Source organism: Lacerta agilis, chromosome Z (assembly GCF_009819535.1).
Source record: "Lacerta agilis isolate rLacAgi1 chromosome Z, rLacAgi1.pri, whole genome shotgun sequence".
NCBI lineage: Eukaryota > Metazoa > Chordata > Lepidosauria > Squamata > Lacertidae > Lacerta > Lacerta agilis.
Genome location: NC_046331.1, coordinates 45,434,920 through 45,447,935, shown reverse-complemented (window position 1 = coordinate 45,447,935; position 13,016 = coordinate 45,434,920). Strand labels below are relative to the sequence as shown.

General features: G+C 46.5%; 1 protein-coding gene across 2 annotated transcripts in view; it reads right to left on the bottom strand.

Annotated features, from left to right (window-relative positions):
* The window catches only part of STK26 (serine/threonine kinase 26), a 38,503-nt gene extending 31,321 nt beyond the window's left edge, over positions 1 to 7,182 (bottom strand). For both annotated transcript variants that reach the window (XM_033137082.1, XM_033137083.1), the window contains exons 1-2: positions 7,099 to 7,182; positions 6,469 to 6,616 (exon numbers count right to left, since the gene is read on the bottom strand). In XM_033137082.1, coding sequence (XP_032992973.1) covers positions 6,469 to 6,510 — 42 coding nt within the window. In that variant the 5' untranslated portion in view covers positions 6,511 to 6,616; positions 7,099 to 7,182. The remainder of the gene's footprint in view (positions 1 to 6,468; positions 6,617 to 7,098) is intronic.
* Positions 7,183 to 13,016: the final 5,834 nt, after the last annotated feature.

The following is a 13,016-nucleotide window of genomic DNA, read 5'->3' as shown; positions in this document are numbered from 1 at the left end:
TTTTTTCTCTTGGCTTCAAAATTTCCGGAAATTTTACATCTCAAGGAATAAGACAAATGCACAAATAAAGGATGGGGAATACCTAGCGTCCTAATCAAATGACATCACAGTACCACTCTATTCTGCCTTGGTCAGACTACACCTGGAATACTGTGTGCAGTTCTGGACACCAGTTTAATAAGCTGTTCAGTTTAATTAATCATTCAGCCCGGAAACTGAGATCCAGTGCCGAGGGCCTTCTGGCGGTTCCCTCATTGCGAGAAGTGATTTTACAGGGAACCAGACAGAGGGCCTTCTCGGTAGTGGCGCCCTTCCTGTGGAACACCCTCCCATCAGATGTCAAGGAAATAAGCAGCTATCCTGTTTTTAAAAGACATCTGAAGGCAGCCCTGTTTAGGGAAGTTTTTAATATTTAATGCTTTATTGTTTTTAACAACAAGCGGCTGGGGAAAACTCAACCAGATGGGTGGGGTATATTTAATAAATTATTATTATTATTTTGACAAGCTGGAGCATGTGCAGAGAAGGGCAACCAAAATAATCAAGGGTCTGGAGAACCAAGCCTTATAAGGAACCGTCGAGGGTGTTGGGTATGTTGAAACACTCTTTGCCAAAGTAACATTCCCTGTTTGCAAACCACAGTCTCAAAGTCACATAGATAACTTAGTTAAGTCTAACCACATGGCCAACTTCTAATACCTGCAGGACTTGGACTAGTGATCTTGTGTTATGTATTTGTGTGTGTGTGTGTGTGTGTGTGTGTGTGTGTGTGTGTGTATGTAAAGGTAAAAGACCCCTGGACGGTTAAGTAAGTCAAATTCGACTATGGGGTGCAGTGCTCATCTCTGCGTTCAGGCCGAGGGAGCTGGCATTTGTCCACAGACAGCTTTCTGGGTCATGTGGACATCATGACTAAACCGCTTCTGGCATAACAGGACACCGTGACAGAAGTGAGAGCACACGGAAGCACTGTTTACCTTCCCACTGCAGCGGTACCTATTTATCTACTTGTATTGGTGTGCTTTTGAACTGCTAGGTTTGCAGAAGCTGGGATAGAGCAATGGGAGCTTCCCCTGTCATACCGATTTGAACCACCAACCTTCCGATCAGCAAGCCCCAGAGGCTCAGTGGTTTAGACCACAGCGCCCCCCACGCCCCCCTATGTATATGTATGTGTGGGTGTATACACACACACACAAGTATCAATTCAAGCAGAAAAGTCTTTGCCTAGAAGAGCTTACAATCTAACATTCTACACAGGGGAATAACTTGACAAAAACTGCATGTATGGTAAGAATGTATATTTAGCTACTGCTGAGAAAATCCGTACCTTCCTCTAAAACTAGGAACTGAGGTTTGAAGAGCTGTAGAAGGTGGTAGTAGAGTATCATAGCCAAGGAGGGAAGAAACATTATCTGTTGTTTTCATTTCTGTTCCCGCTGGTTTTAATCTTACCTTGACATTTTAAGTTTTACTTTAAATTGGAATTTTTTAAAGCATCTCTGGGGACCTTGGCTTAGGTCCAAGATACCTTAGGGACCAGCTTCTCCCATGCAGCCAACCTACTACCAAAGATGTGATGGAGAAACTCTTATCTATGTCCCAACTATGGTGTATGATCAGCTGCTGGGGCTGAGTGAAAGTCCATGGCTGCACCTAAATTAACGAATTATTTCCATTGAGAGGCTTTTATGCACCCTGCTGAAAGCTTTTTGCCATACAGTGAAGCACTTTGCTAGGCAGGCAAGACCACAGATACTTGGCAGGCAAGAATTATTAGAATTATTAGAATCAGAATTATTAAAAAGTCTTTTACCAACTGGTAATCATCCATCATGCAGCAACATGTTCCACAACCTTGGTGCAGCCACTGATTTCAATTTCTAATGTTCTACCTACAACACTGGAAACCGAAATTATCAGCGGCTGCACCAAGGTTGTGGAACATGTTGCTGCATGTTGGATGATGAACATATCATGAAAAAGTTGCAAGCTGTCACCTATTAAAGTCTCTGAAATGTTCTTAGATATTGGGAGTAGGAGAAAGGGAGAAGAGGACTGTATGAAACTTGGAAATTCAAGGTCTGCAACAAAGTTTAATCTTAATGATATTGGTAGAAAAGTTTCAAAGATCACCCTGTCCCAACATGAGCAAACCATGTAAAAAAAACCAGAATTACAGCAGAATCAGCTGAAGGATCACTGTGCCCCTTATCACAGAATTCACAGAAGAATTCAACAACTACAAAAGTATTTGTTTCTACAGCTGAATGATTCCTCTGGGCCCCATCCAGGAAGGCAGATTCTCTTACAGTATACACAGCACCAAGATCCTTTGTCACTTAAAACTCCTCATGCATAGCTACCAAATATATTCTGCGAGTATAGACCTATGCTTTAAACATAGAGCTGCGAAAGGCAGCCTCCAAGATCCACATTTTAGCACAAAAAATCAACAGGCATTTGGCTTTTATTGCACTGTGGGTGAAGCAAGGTGAGATGGGTTGTATAGTTCTATCCTTCATGGAAGCACTGCCATAATAAATCTGTGGGAAGCAAATTGTGGCAAGAACCATGGATGAAGCCAATAAATCTGATTTCAAGTCACTTGAACAGCATTCATTAAATAAAGGTATGTTTTGGGTATCAAAAAGTACTGAATAGCTTCTACAGTCACCACAAAGCTAGGTGTCTACAACAGGGGTGGAGAACACACCAGACCTCTTTACCAGACCTCAGAACCCTCCCCAGGCCACATCCCTCACCAGTTCTGCTTTGTGCCCATTTCTACTGTTTTAATATGGTTGAAATGTGTTCTTCAACTGTGATAATACTTTGTTTGCCTGGACAGGAAGATGGTTTTTGTATGGCTGAAATTTAGCCTACTGAACAAAGAGTTTACCCTGTCCACTTTTATGTCTGGCCCAATGTTAGAAACGCATATATATATATATGAAAGCTAGGAGGCAAATGGCTCCTGGAACCTGGGTTACAGGTGCAAAAACAGAATGGCTAGTCACCATTCCCCCCCCTCCAAAAAAACCTATGGTTTGGTATTACATCTCAAGGAGCCCATTGTGTCCCGCTGTAATCTTTGAGATATGGGAAAAGCAAGGAAGTCTGAAATAGCCAAAACAGACTGAACATTCAACTAGAGGAAGCCAAAAGGTATAATTATATCATTAACATGTAGTAACTCCAGACTCAAGAAAACTTTGGTCCACTGTACCCAAATATACAGTGGTACCTCGACTTATGAGCGACTCAACTTCCGTATTTTTCGACTTCCGAATGACCTCTGGAAGCAAAAAAATGGCCGTCGCTTCCAAAATTTTTGACTTGCGAAGGGAAAGCGGTGGCACGATACCTCGACTTACGAAAATTTGAATGCACTTTTTTCGACTTCCGAATTTTTCCCCCGTTCCAAGATGGCGCCTTCGACTTACGAAGATTTCGACTTATGGATTAATTTCGTAAGTCGAGGTACCACTGTACACTTGCAAACATTTATGCTTATGGATGACTAACTGCTCATCTTTCTAACATAAAACTTACAACACAATCCCATATGTGTCTACTCAAAAGTTAAATCCACTAAAGTTCAATTAAGACTGACTTCCAGGAAATTGGGTAGAGGGTTGCAGCCTTAACATGAAATCTAATGTCACAGGAACAGAGGATGTTACTTTATACCACATCAGACCAAGGGCCAATCTGCAGTATTATGAATACTGACTGGTTCATCTAATAGATTTCTCTACCTGGAAACACCACAGGCTGAACCCGGTAGCATATGGTGCTGTGGGGCACCAGTGCTTACTTGACCTCCTGGCAGGTGAGCTATCTCTGCTTACTGTGGGGAAGAGTGGGAGGAGCAAAGCAGTTGAGAGGTTAGCACTGCCCAAATGTACTGGAAAGAGCATCTTATTGGCTCTGTTGGTGTGCCAAACTACCTGCTGCCTTGCCCCTCCCAGGAACCAGAAGCAACCCACCTGCAAGGTCAGGTAAGCCCCACTCCACTGTCTGCTACTGAATGAACTAGGAAACTTTTCTACATGAGGCAGGTGCTCTATTACTGAGCTACATACATTCCTGACTTACAACTGAAATGCTACCTAATATACTAGTTCATTAAAAAATAGTTACCATACCAGTTAAAGTTGTATTTAAGCGACACTGGGTGATTTATGTAGGAAGATTAAAAAACCCCATTCCCCCACCTCTCTCTCTCTCTCTCTCTCTCACACACACACACACACACACTTCTTTCAAAACAAGACAGGTAAAGAAGATGGATCTAACTATGACAAAATTGAGACGCGACATTAAATGGTTAAAACAATTGGAAACACTAAAGTTCTGAAATTATGGATTTGTGGGCAAGTCAGTAATTGTTGGACAGTAATCAATTCTATAGTAGGTTAGAAACCAATTACCTTGCCAAAGTACCAAAATCCAGAGCAAGATCTTCGAGCTGCGTCATTTTCTAGCCACCTTCCAAGGAGCTCATGTGATTATTATTTTTTTTAGATTAATTTATAGTGGCCAGCTCCTTGATGCATATGATGGAATTAGAGAAGAATGAAAGTAATTGGAGGGTTCATTGACCTTTTGAGACATGCTAGATTTAGATGATAAAAGAGCACAAAGGAATCAGAATCTTTTGATCCATAAAGAATGTAAAGAGATAAAACTGGTCAACAAAAGGGAACCCAAAACCGATCCTACCAGAGCACCCTTGGTGGTTGTTGTTGTTGTTGTTGTTTTAAAAAAACAGGTCCTTTTGATGGGTTTAGTGGCATTACACAAACATCCAACAGATTAGCAAATAACTAGGGGGAAATGCATCACACTCAAGCACATCCATCCACACGTAGAGTTCCAGAATACTAGCTGATTCGTCTGTGACAACAAAATGACAAAAAATGCTTCCTTTATTTAAATTCATGCAATCACTGCAGACACACAAGTATTACTTACAGGTATAAATCTTGACCCAGATGTAATGCTCCCATTATTGAGTGCACATTATGGAATGCACAACTTCCATATTAGCACACACACCCCAAATTCCTGGTTCCTTAACTGGGAGTCTATCTAGCAATAGAGACCAAATAATGCTTAATATTCAAGTAAGACTATCAAAACTTTTTCATGTTCAGAGGTGGTGCATGCACCAGTGAGCTGGCCACATAAATCCTACCTTAGCATTAGTAAAAGTGGAACCATTTTATAATCTATTTCAGTGCTCACAACAAGACATGGCACTTAAAAAGTCCAAAACAACAGCACAGCTTTACTTCCTCCACTAGGGAAAGTGAGTAAAAGGACAAGACTACTAGTAACTCTATTGAAACATTCTGGGGTTGGCCAGTGCTTGGTGCAAACAAGCTTAAGTGTGAATTTGGCAGGAGCAGCTCAGCAGCAGTTTAAGGCTGCTGACAGAGATGTTCCATGTCCAATAGCAACTCCTCAGATGTTTTTGCATGTTTCAAGCATGAAACAAAAGACATGCCACAAAAGTAACATCTTCCTCCTCACATCCCAAACCTCTTCTCCCTTCAACAATGATAGTGAATGTTGAATGTGTAAGTGTATGTCTAGAGACAATGGATAAAACAAACACCAATAGATGTACTGCTGGATAAGTGTTTAATAGTTATTGTATTTGTTTAAAAATCAATTTTATTTATATACAGTGGACCCTCAGGTTACGAACCTTTCTGGATACGTAATCTTCGGGTTGAGAAAGCGTCAAACCCAGAAGTATTTTTCTGGATTTCACCACTTGCGCATGCGCAGAAGCACTCTGTCATGCTGCGCGCGTGCGCAGAAGCAGCACCTCTGGTTATGAATTTTTTGGGGTGCGCACAGACCCCCCGGAACGAATTAAATCCATATCCAGAGTGTCCACTGTGTGTGTGTGTGTGTGTGTGTGTGTGTGTATAAACTTTCAACAATAATAGAGCTCGACAGTCATCATGATGTAGGCAGAGCCTGTTGGAATTTATTTAATAAAATGTATATACCACACATTTATTATTTAATAAAATGTGTATATTTGACCAAACTGCGGGAGGCAGTGGAAGACAGGAGTGTCTGGCGTGCTCTGGTCCATGGGGTCATGCACAGTCGGACACGACTAAACAACAACAATATACCACTTGACTGCAGTAAAGTTTCTAAGTGGTTTAACAAGAATGAAAAGTGGTAAAAACATAAGAGTCAACTCTCAAGTGTTCCTGGACTGAAAGAACATCCCCACTGAGCATTTTCCCAAAATCGCCCTCAAAAATATATACGCTGCGCCGCGCCCCCCCCCGTTTGCCATGTCACTCTTGGACGTCTTGCGGATTTGCTCAACGCTCAGGCTGAAAGAACCTGGGATGCAGCAACTGCCCCAGTGTAACCCACCCTCCCCCACCCAGCATGCTTTTCACCACAGGGGAGCACCCAACCCTCTCTCACCTGCATGCCAGGCACCTGCATGGCGACAGGGGAGTGGGCCATGGTGATCTCAACCCTTCCTTTGGTCTCTCTCCTCCTTGCAGAGGCCTCTCCTCCTGCTGCCGGGTAACCACCGCCTCTGCTATTACTGCTTCAGCTGCAACCGAGCCTATGGGTGGAGGGTAGGGGAAGGAAGCAGAGCATTAAAACACCTTCAGCTGCACCTTAGCCAGCTCTGCGGACCTCAACACACTCCTTTGCTGACCCCGCCACCATCCCCCAGCCCCTTCATTTGGCTCTCCTCCTAGACTACTGGTGTCGGGGGAGTGTGGAGTAAGTAATTCACCACAAAATCCACCTCTCTCCCCTACCTTGCCCACCCTTCCGCCCCAACCAATTTGCAGATTTCCTTCTAGGTCCGCTCCTATACCTCACTCTTTCTTCTCTGCCGCCAGCTGCCTCTACTTTGGAGCCCTTGGGGGGAGAAGAAGGGAGAGGAGGGAAAGGGCACCCCCCCCCACGCCGCACTCACTCAGCTGTCAGATTTTCCGCTCAGAGGCCTCTATTTTGCTGGGGGGGGGGGGCTCCCGCTCAGTCTCAGCCCCATCCTGCCCACCCCCCGCTTTGTGTCCCGTCCCTTCCGCGGCCCACCTCGGCTCTTCTCCGTGCTCCTCGCGCTCTCTCCTTCCGGGCTAGCGGCGTGAAGGAGCCATCGGCCAGGCGGCGGCGGCGGCGGCGGCGGCGGCGATGGTCGCCCTGCGGCTGCTGCTCCTCGCGGCCTGCCCGGCTCGGTCGGCGGCGGGTGCTGCTGCTCCTCCTCCTCCGCCGGCGGCGGCGCAGCAGCCCATGACCCGCGCCAACCGCGGGGAAGCAGCAGAGGCTCGGCGGCGGCGAAGGAGGTGGGCGCAAGAGGAGGAGGAGGAGGAGGAGGCCCCGGCGGGCGCCAGGCGGAGTCGCCTCAGGAGGACGCCGCCGCGGCCATGTTGGCGGGGACAGGGAGACAGGAGGAGGAGGAGGAGGAGGAGGCCGAGGCAGCCACCGGAGAGGCCGAGGCAGCTGCCTCAGCGGGGCCCGAACCCTCGCGCTCTCCCGCCGCTCCCTCACTCGCGGCGGCGACGGCGGCGGCGGCCTCCTGCTTCGGAGTCGGCCCAGCGAGGCAGCGGCAGAGACTGATCCGCGGCCTCCGTCTCAGCAGCGTCACCCTCCGCCCGCCTACGGGGAGGGGACACTCGCGGGGGAGGGAGGAAATTGGGCCGTGGGGGAAGGGAGAGGATCGCGAGGTGGGGGTGGGGTGGGGTGCCCAAAGTGCGTTTGGGGTGCGTGTGTGTCCTGGTTGAGAATGGTGAGGGACAGGTGGGGTGGGAGGGTGTCCGAAATGGGGGCGGGGAGATGAGGAGGCTGTGAGGCGAATTGTGAACGATGTGAGGACGGGACGAAGAATGAGGGGCAGCTGGAGTCGGGGGTGGGGTGACCAAAATGGGGGCGCCTTGGCGGGGGGGAGCGCTGAAGATGGATGTGAGGAGAATTATGAGGGACAAGTAGGACGGGGGGAGGCGCAGCTGAGGGGGAAATGGGGATCCCTAGATGTGGGGTGCCCTGGTGAAGCTGGGGGGGGGGTCGCTGTGGTGGATCGGAGACCGAAAGGGGCTCAGCTAAAGGGGTGGGGGAATTGTGAGGGGCAAAGTAACTATAGGGAAATGGCAACTTGGGCTGAAGGGGGGGATGCAATGGGGGGTCAGGTAAGAGAATACTGTATTGTGGGGGGCGGCTAATGGAGGCCCAATTGAGAATGCACAGGGGGAATTGAGGAAGTTCAGGGGTGGGGTTGGGGAGTAAGCAGAGTTCCAAAGGAAAGTGGGGTGCAAAGGCGTGGGTGAATTGGGGTGCTGAGAAGGACCGGAGGGGCAGGGCATGGGAGCTCAAAACAACAAGTGTGCACTGAGTGGGCTAAAAGAGAAGCCGTGGGGAATGTTGGGGGACTCGTAGGGTGAACTTCAGGGAAAGTAGGAGACATCCATGGGAAGAGGGAATCTTTGATTGTAGTTATACTCATTGCTTTGTCCAAAGTTACACTGGCAACATGGAACCCTGCCCTCAAGGAGCTTACAATCTAAGAAGCAGGAAGGGAGACAAGGGTATGAAATGGAAACGCTGAGAAGTGGTCCACTTTGTGGAGGATGGTGAAGGGGCAAAGCCTGGTAAAAGGTGGGTTTTGAGGATGAGGGCTAATGGGGAAACTGGTATCCATACCTGAGTGAGCATGGCCTGAGAGAAGTATGGGAGGAAGCTGAGAGAGATTTGGGCATTTAATTGAGTGAGCTGGAGGGAAGGTGCAGAGCCTGGACTGAGGAGGAGCAATGAGAAAAATGGGGATCCAGGGGGATTGAATAAGGGAAAGCTGAAAGTGTGGGAGCATGGATGGGAAACCTGTGGCCTTTAAGATGTTGGACTCCAGTTCCCATCATCCCCAGTCACAAGAGGCCATAGTTTGGGATGATGGAAGTTGTAGTACAGCTGGAAGGCACCTTGAATGTTACTGAAAAGGAGCACACATCTTACATTTTTTTTTAATTGGTACCCATAGTGATTTACATGTGCAAAGGATGATTGCACCATATATTTATTTATTGCATTAAAAGTTGTTTCCGTTTTATATTCCACGCTGCTCAGGTGGGATACAGGCCTTCCATCCTCACAACAGCTCTATGTCGTAGGTTAGACCAGGGGCTGCTATCCTGCTGGGCATGAAAGCTTCTGTTGGTGCTCCAGACTCTGAGCTTTCATTTAAACAACTCCTCACCCACAATAATACAACAACAGGACTCAACATGGACACTGGTACCAGAGCCTGCAATAAACCCAGATGCCAACTTTGCTGCCACATAAACCCGGGCAACACCATTACTGGCCCCAACAACATCAAACATACCATCTCAGGACTATTTAATTGCTCATCTTCTAACATTGTGCAAAGCTGTCAACCTTCCTTTTTTTTGCATTGGGAAACGGCCATAGCTGTCAACTTTGCCTTTTTTTGCAATGGGAAACGGCGCTGGAATAAGGGAATTTCCTGCAAAAAAGGGAAAGTTGACAGCAATGCATTGTGTATGCCATCAAATGCCAACAGTGCCCTTCAGCTCTCTATATTGGACAAAGGGGCCAAACCTTACGCCAAGGGATAAATGGACATAAATCTGATATCAGGAATCACAAGACAGTAGGGGAACACTTCAGTCTCCCAGGACATTCTATAGAAGATCTCAAAGTAGCTGTCTTACTACAAAGGAACTTCAGAAATAGACTGGAAAGAGAAGTTGCTGAATTGCAACTCATTACCAAACTCAAAACCATGGAGAGACCTGGCCTGAACAAAGACATTGGATTCTTATCTCATTATACATGACAAAGCTATCTTTAGCCATCTCACCCCTTGCTTTTTCCTGTAAGACCAATTGCAGTCATTATCAGTCGTCAACAGGTTTTCCACACCCATCAGCCAATCCCCCATTCCCACCACCCTTCTGAGTAATACCCCTCCCCACCCTCTCACTATATATAAGGGTCTGGTGACTTCTGTTTCAGTGTATCTGAAGAAGTGTGCATGTACACGAAAGCTCATACCAAGAACAAACTTAGTTGGTCTCTAAGGTGCTACTGGAAGGATTTATTATTATTATTATTATTATTATTATTATTATTATTATTATTACTATTGTTATTAGATAGCAACAGCATCGGTGTGCATATGCAATCTCCATAATTAGGAGCAGCAGGGTATAGCTGACTTCCCATGGTAATCAAAAGGTTGTCAGAGGTGGTTGTCTCTGTGATTTTGTGCAATGTCACACACTCCACATCAGCCATTTTGTGTTATGCCATCCCTTTGTGGTAGTCATTTTGTGATTGGTGCCTCAGCACTCTCTCAAAATTTGAAATGTTCCCAGTAGTCCAAAAAGATTAGCGACCCCTGGTTAGACAGAGAAACTGGTTACAGTCACATTGGGCTTTATGGCTGAGTGAGGATTTAAACTGTGGTGTGCAAGAGACTTAAATGAGAACAGGAAAATGGACAATGGTTTAAAAAAAAAACACCTTGCCCTTTCCACTTTAGTTTCTCCCTAGAAGTAGGGCTGTTGTGGCCCTTAGATACAATAATAATAATAATAATAATAATAATAATAATAATAATAATAATAATTTATTATTTGTACCCCGCCCATCTGGCTGGGTCTCCCCAGCCACTCTGGGCGGTTTCCACCAAACATTAAAATACATTTAAAATATCACAGTTTAAAAACTTCCCTAAACAGGGCTGCCTTCAGGTGTTTTCTGAATGTCAGGTAGTTGTTTCTTCCCTTGACTTCTGATGGGAGGGCGTTCCACAGGGCGGGCGCCACTACTGAGAAGGCCCTCTGCCTGGTTCCCTGTAGTTTTGCTTCTCGCAGTGAGGGAACCGACAGAAGGCCCTCGGCGCTGGATCTCAGTGTCCGGGCTGATTGATGGGGGTGGAGACGCTCCTTCAGGTATACAGGACCGAGGCCGTTTAGGGCTTTAAAGGTCAGCACCAACACTTTGAATTGTGCTCGGAAACATACTGGGAGCCAATGTAGATCTCTCAGGACCGGTGTTATGTGGTCCCGGCGGCCACTCCCAGTCACCAGTCTAGCTGCCGCATTCTGGATTAGTTGTTGTTTCAGGGTCACCTTCAAAGGTAGCCCCACGTAGAGCGCATTGCAGTAGTCCAAGCGGGAGATAACCAGAGCATGTACCACTCTGGCGAGACAGTCTGCGGTGCGACCAAGGCAGTTTCAGTCCCATGATGAGGCCTGAATCCCGATTGGAAGGGATCCAAATGGTCCGCATCCTCCAGGCGTGCCTGGAGTTGTTCCGCAACCACCCGCTCAATCACCTTGCCCAAGAATGGTAGATTTGAGACTGGGCGATAGTTGGCCATATTGGCCGGGTCTAAAGATGTTTTTTTAAGAAGTGGTTTAATGACCGCCTCCCTCAGCGAGTATGGGAAGACTCCCTCGCAGAGGGAAGAAGAAGAAGAAGAAGAGTTTGGATTTGATATCCCGCTTTTCACTACCCGAAGGAGTCTCAAAGCGGCTCACATTCTCCTTTCCCTTCCTCCCCCACAACAAACACTCTGTGAGGTGAGTGGGGCTGAGAGACTTCAGAGAAGTGTGACTAGCCCAAGGTCACCCAGCAGCTGCATGTGGGGGAGCGGAGACGCGAACCCGGTTCCCCAGATAACGAGTCTACCACTCTTAACCACTACACCACACTGGCTCTCAGTGGGAAGCGTTCACCACCCCGCGGAGCCCATCGCCCAGTCCTTCCCGGCTCGCTTTTATTAGCCAGGATGGGCAAGGATCAAGGAGACAGGTGGTCTGTTTCACTCGTCCAAGCAGCCTGTCCACATCCTCGGAGGTAACAGATTGAAATTGATCCCATGCAACATGACTAGACAGAGCTCTAGCATTCTCCCGCCCCGGCCCTGCTCCCACGGTGGAATCTACCTCCTTCCGAATCTGAGCGATAAATTCCTAATTCCCACCCTTACTCCACCTTTCCTTTCTGATTAATACTAAATTTTGATGGTGCAACATGTTTATTTAGGAATCACTCCCAAATAAGTATGCACAGAATTGTTGCCCAAGCCTTTATAAATCTGACATAATCTGAGAGGTTGCATGAAAATTTGCTTCCTTTACTTTTTGGTCTGACAAAAAAAATTCTGAATAACTCGAAAGGCTTATATATCCTTTCACCAATGTAAATTAAGCAAGTAAGGCATCTTTTAAAACTAGTTTAATTTCTAAAATAAAAGCTCAATGCAGATTGATTCTGCAATTCAGGTAGGTAGCCGTGTTGGTCTGACGCAGTAGAAATATATAAAAAATATTTTTAAAATTGTCCAGTAGCACCTTAGAGACCAACTAAGTTTGTTCTTGGTATGAGCTTTTGTGTGCATGCACACTTCCATTTTTTTAATTTTCTATTGATTCTGCAATGCATTTGAAAATGGACAGAGGTGGTCCCAGTATACCTTCCCCAATGCTGTCGTGTGGAAGCATGTACCAAGATCGCAATTGCCACGTCTTCATCTGGGACATGTGCAGAGAAGAAAGGGGGAGGGTTTTCAAATGTGTATCACTCAAGTAACCACACCCATCTTTGTGGACAGCAGGATCAGTGGAAAGAAGAAGCACATTGTGGATAAGTGTGCACTCAAACTACGGTACTAGTTTTTGCTTTAAATGGATAAATGTATACACAGCCTTAGGGGACCATTGTTTGAAAGAAGTCTGCAACCCTTTTTCTGTAGCAGTTCCTCAGCAATTGGTGCTCAGTGTGCCACAAAATTAATCTGGATATCTTTTAAGAGGGCTGTAACAAATGCGACTAATGCCTTAATTCTATCAGCAACTCATGGCTTAAACCAATACAGTGGTACCTCGGGTTAAGTACTTAATTCGTTCCGGAGGTCCGTTCTTAACCTGAAGCACCACTTTAGCTAATGGGGCCTCCTGCTGCCGCTGCGCTGCCAGAGCACGATTTCTGTT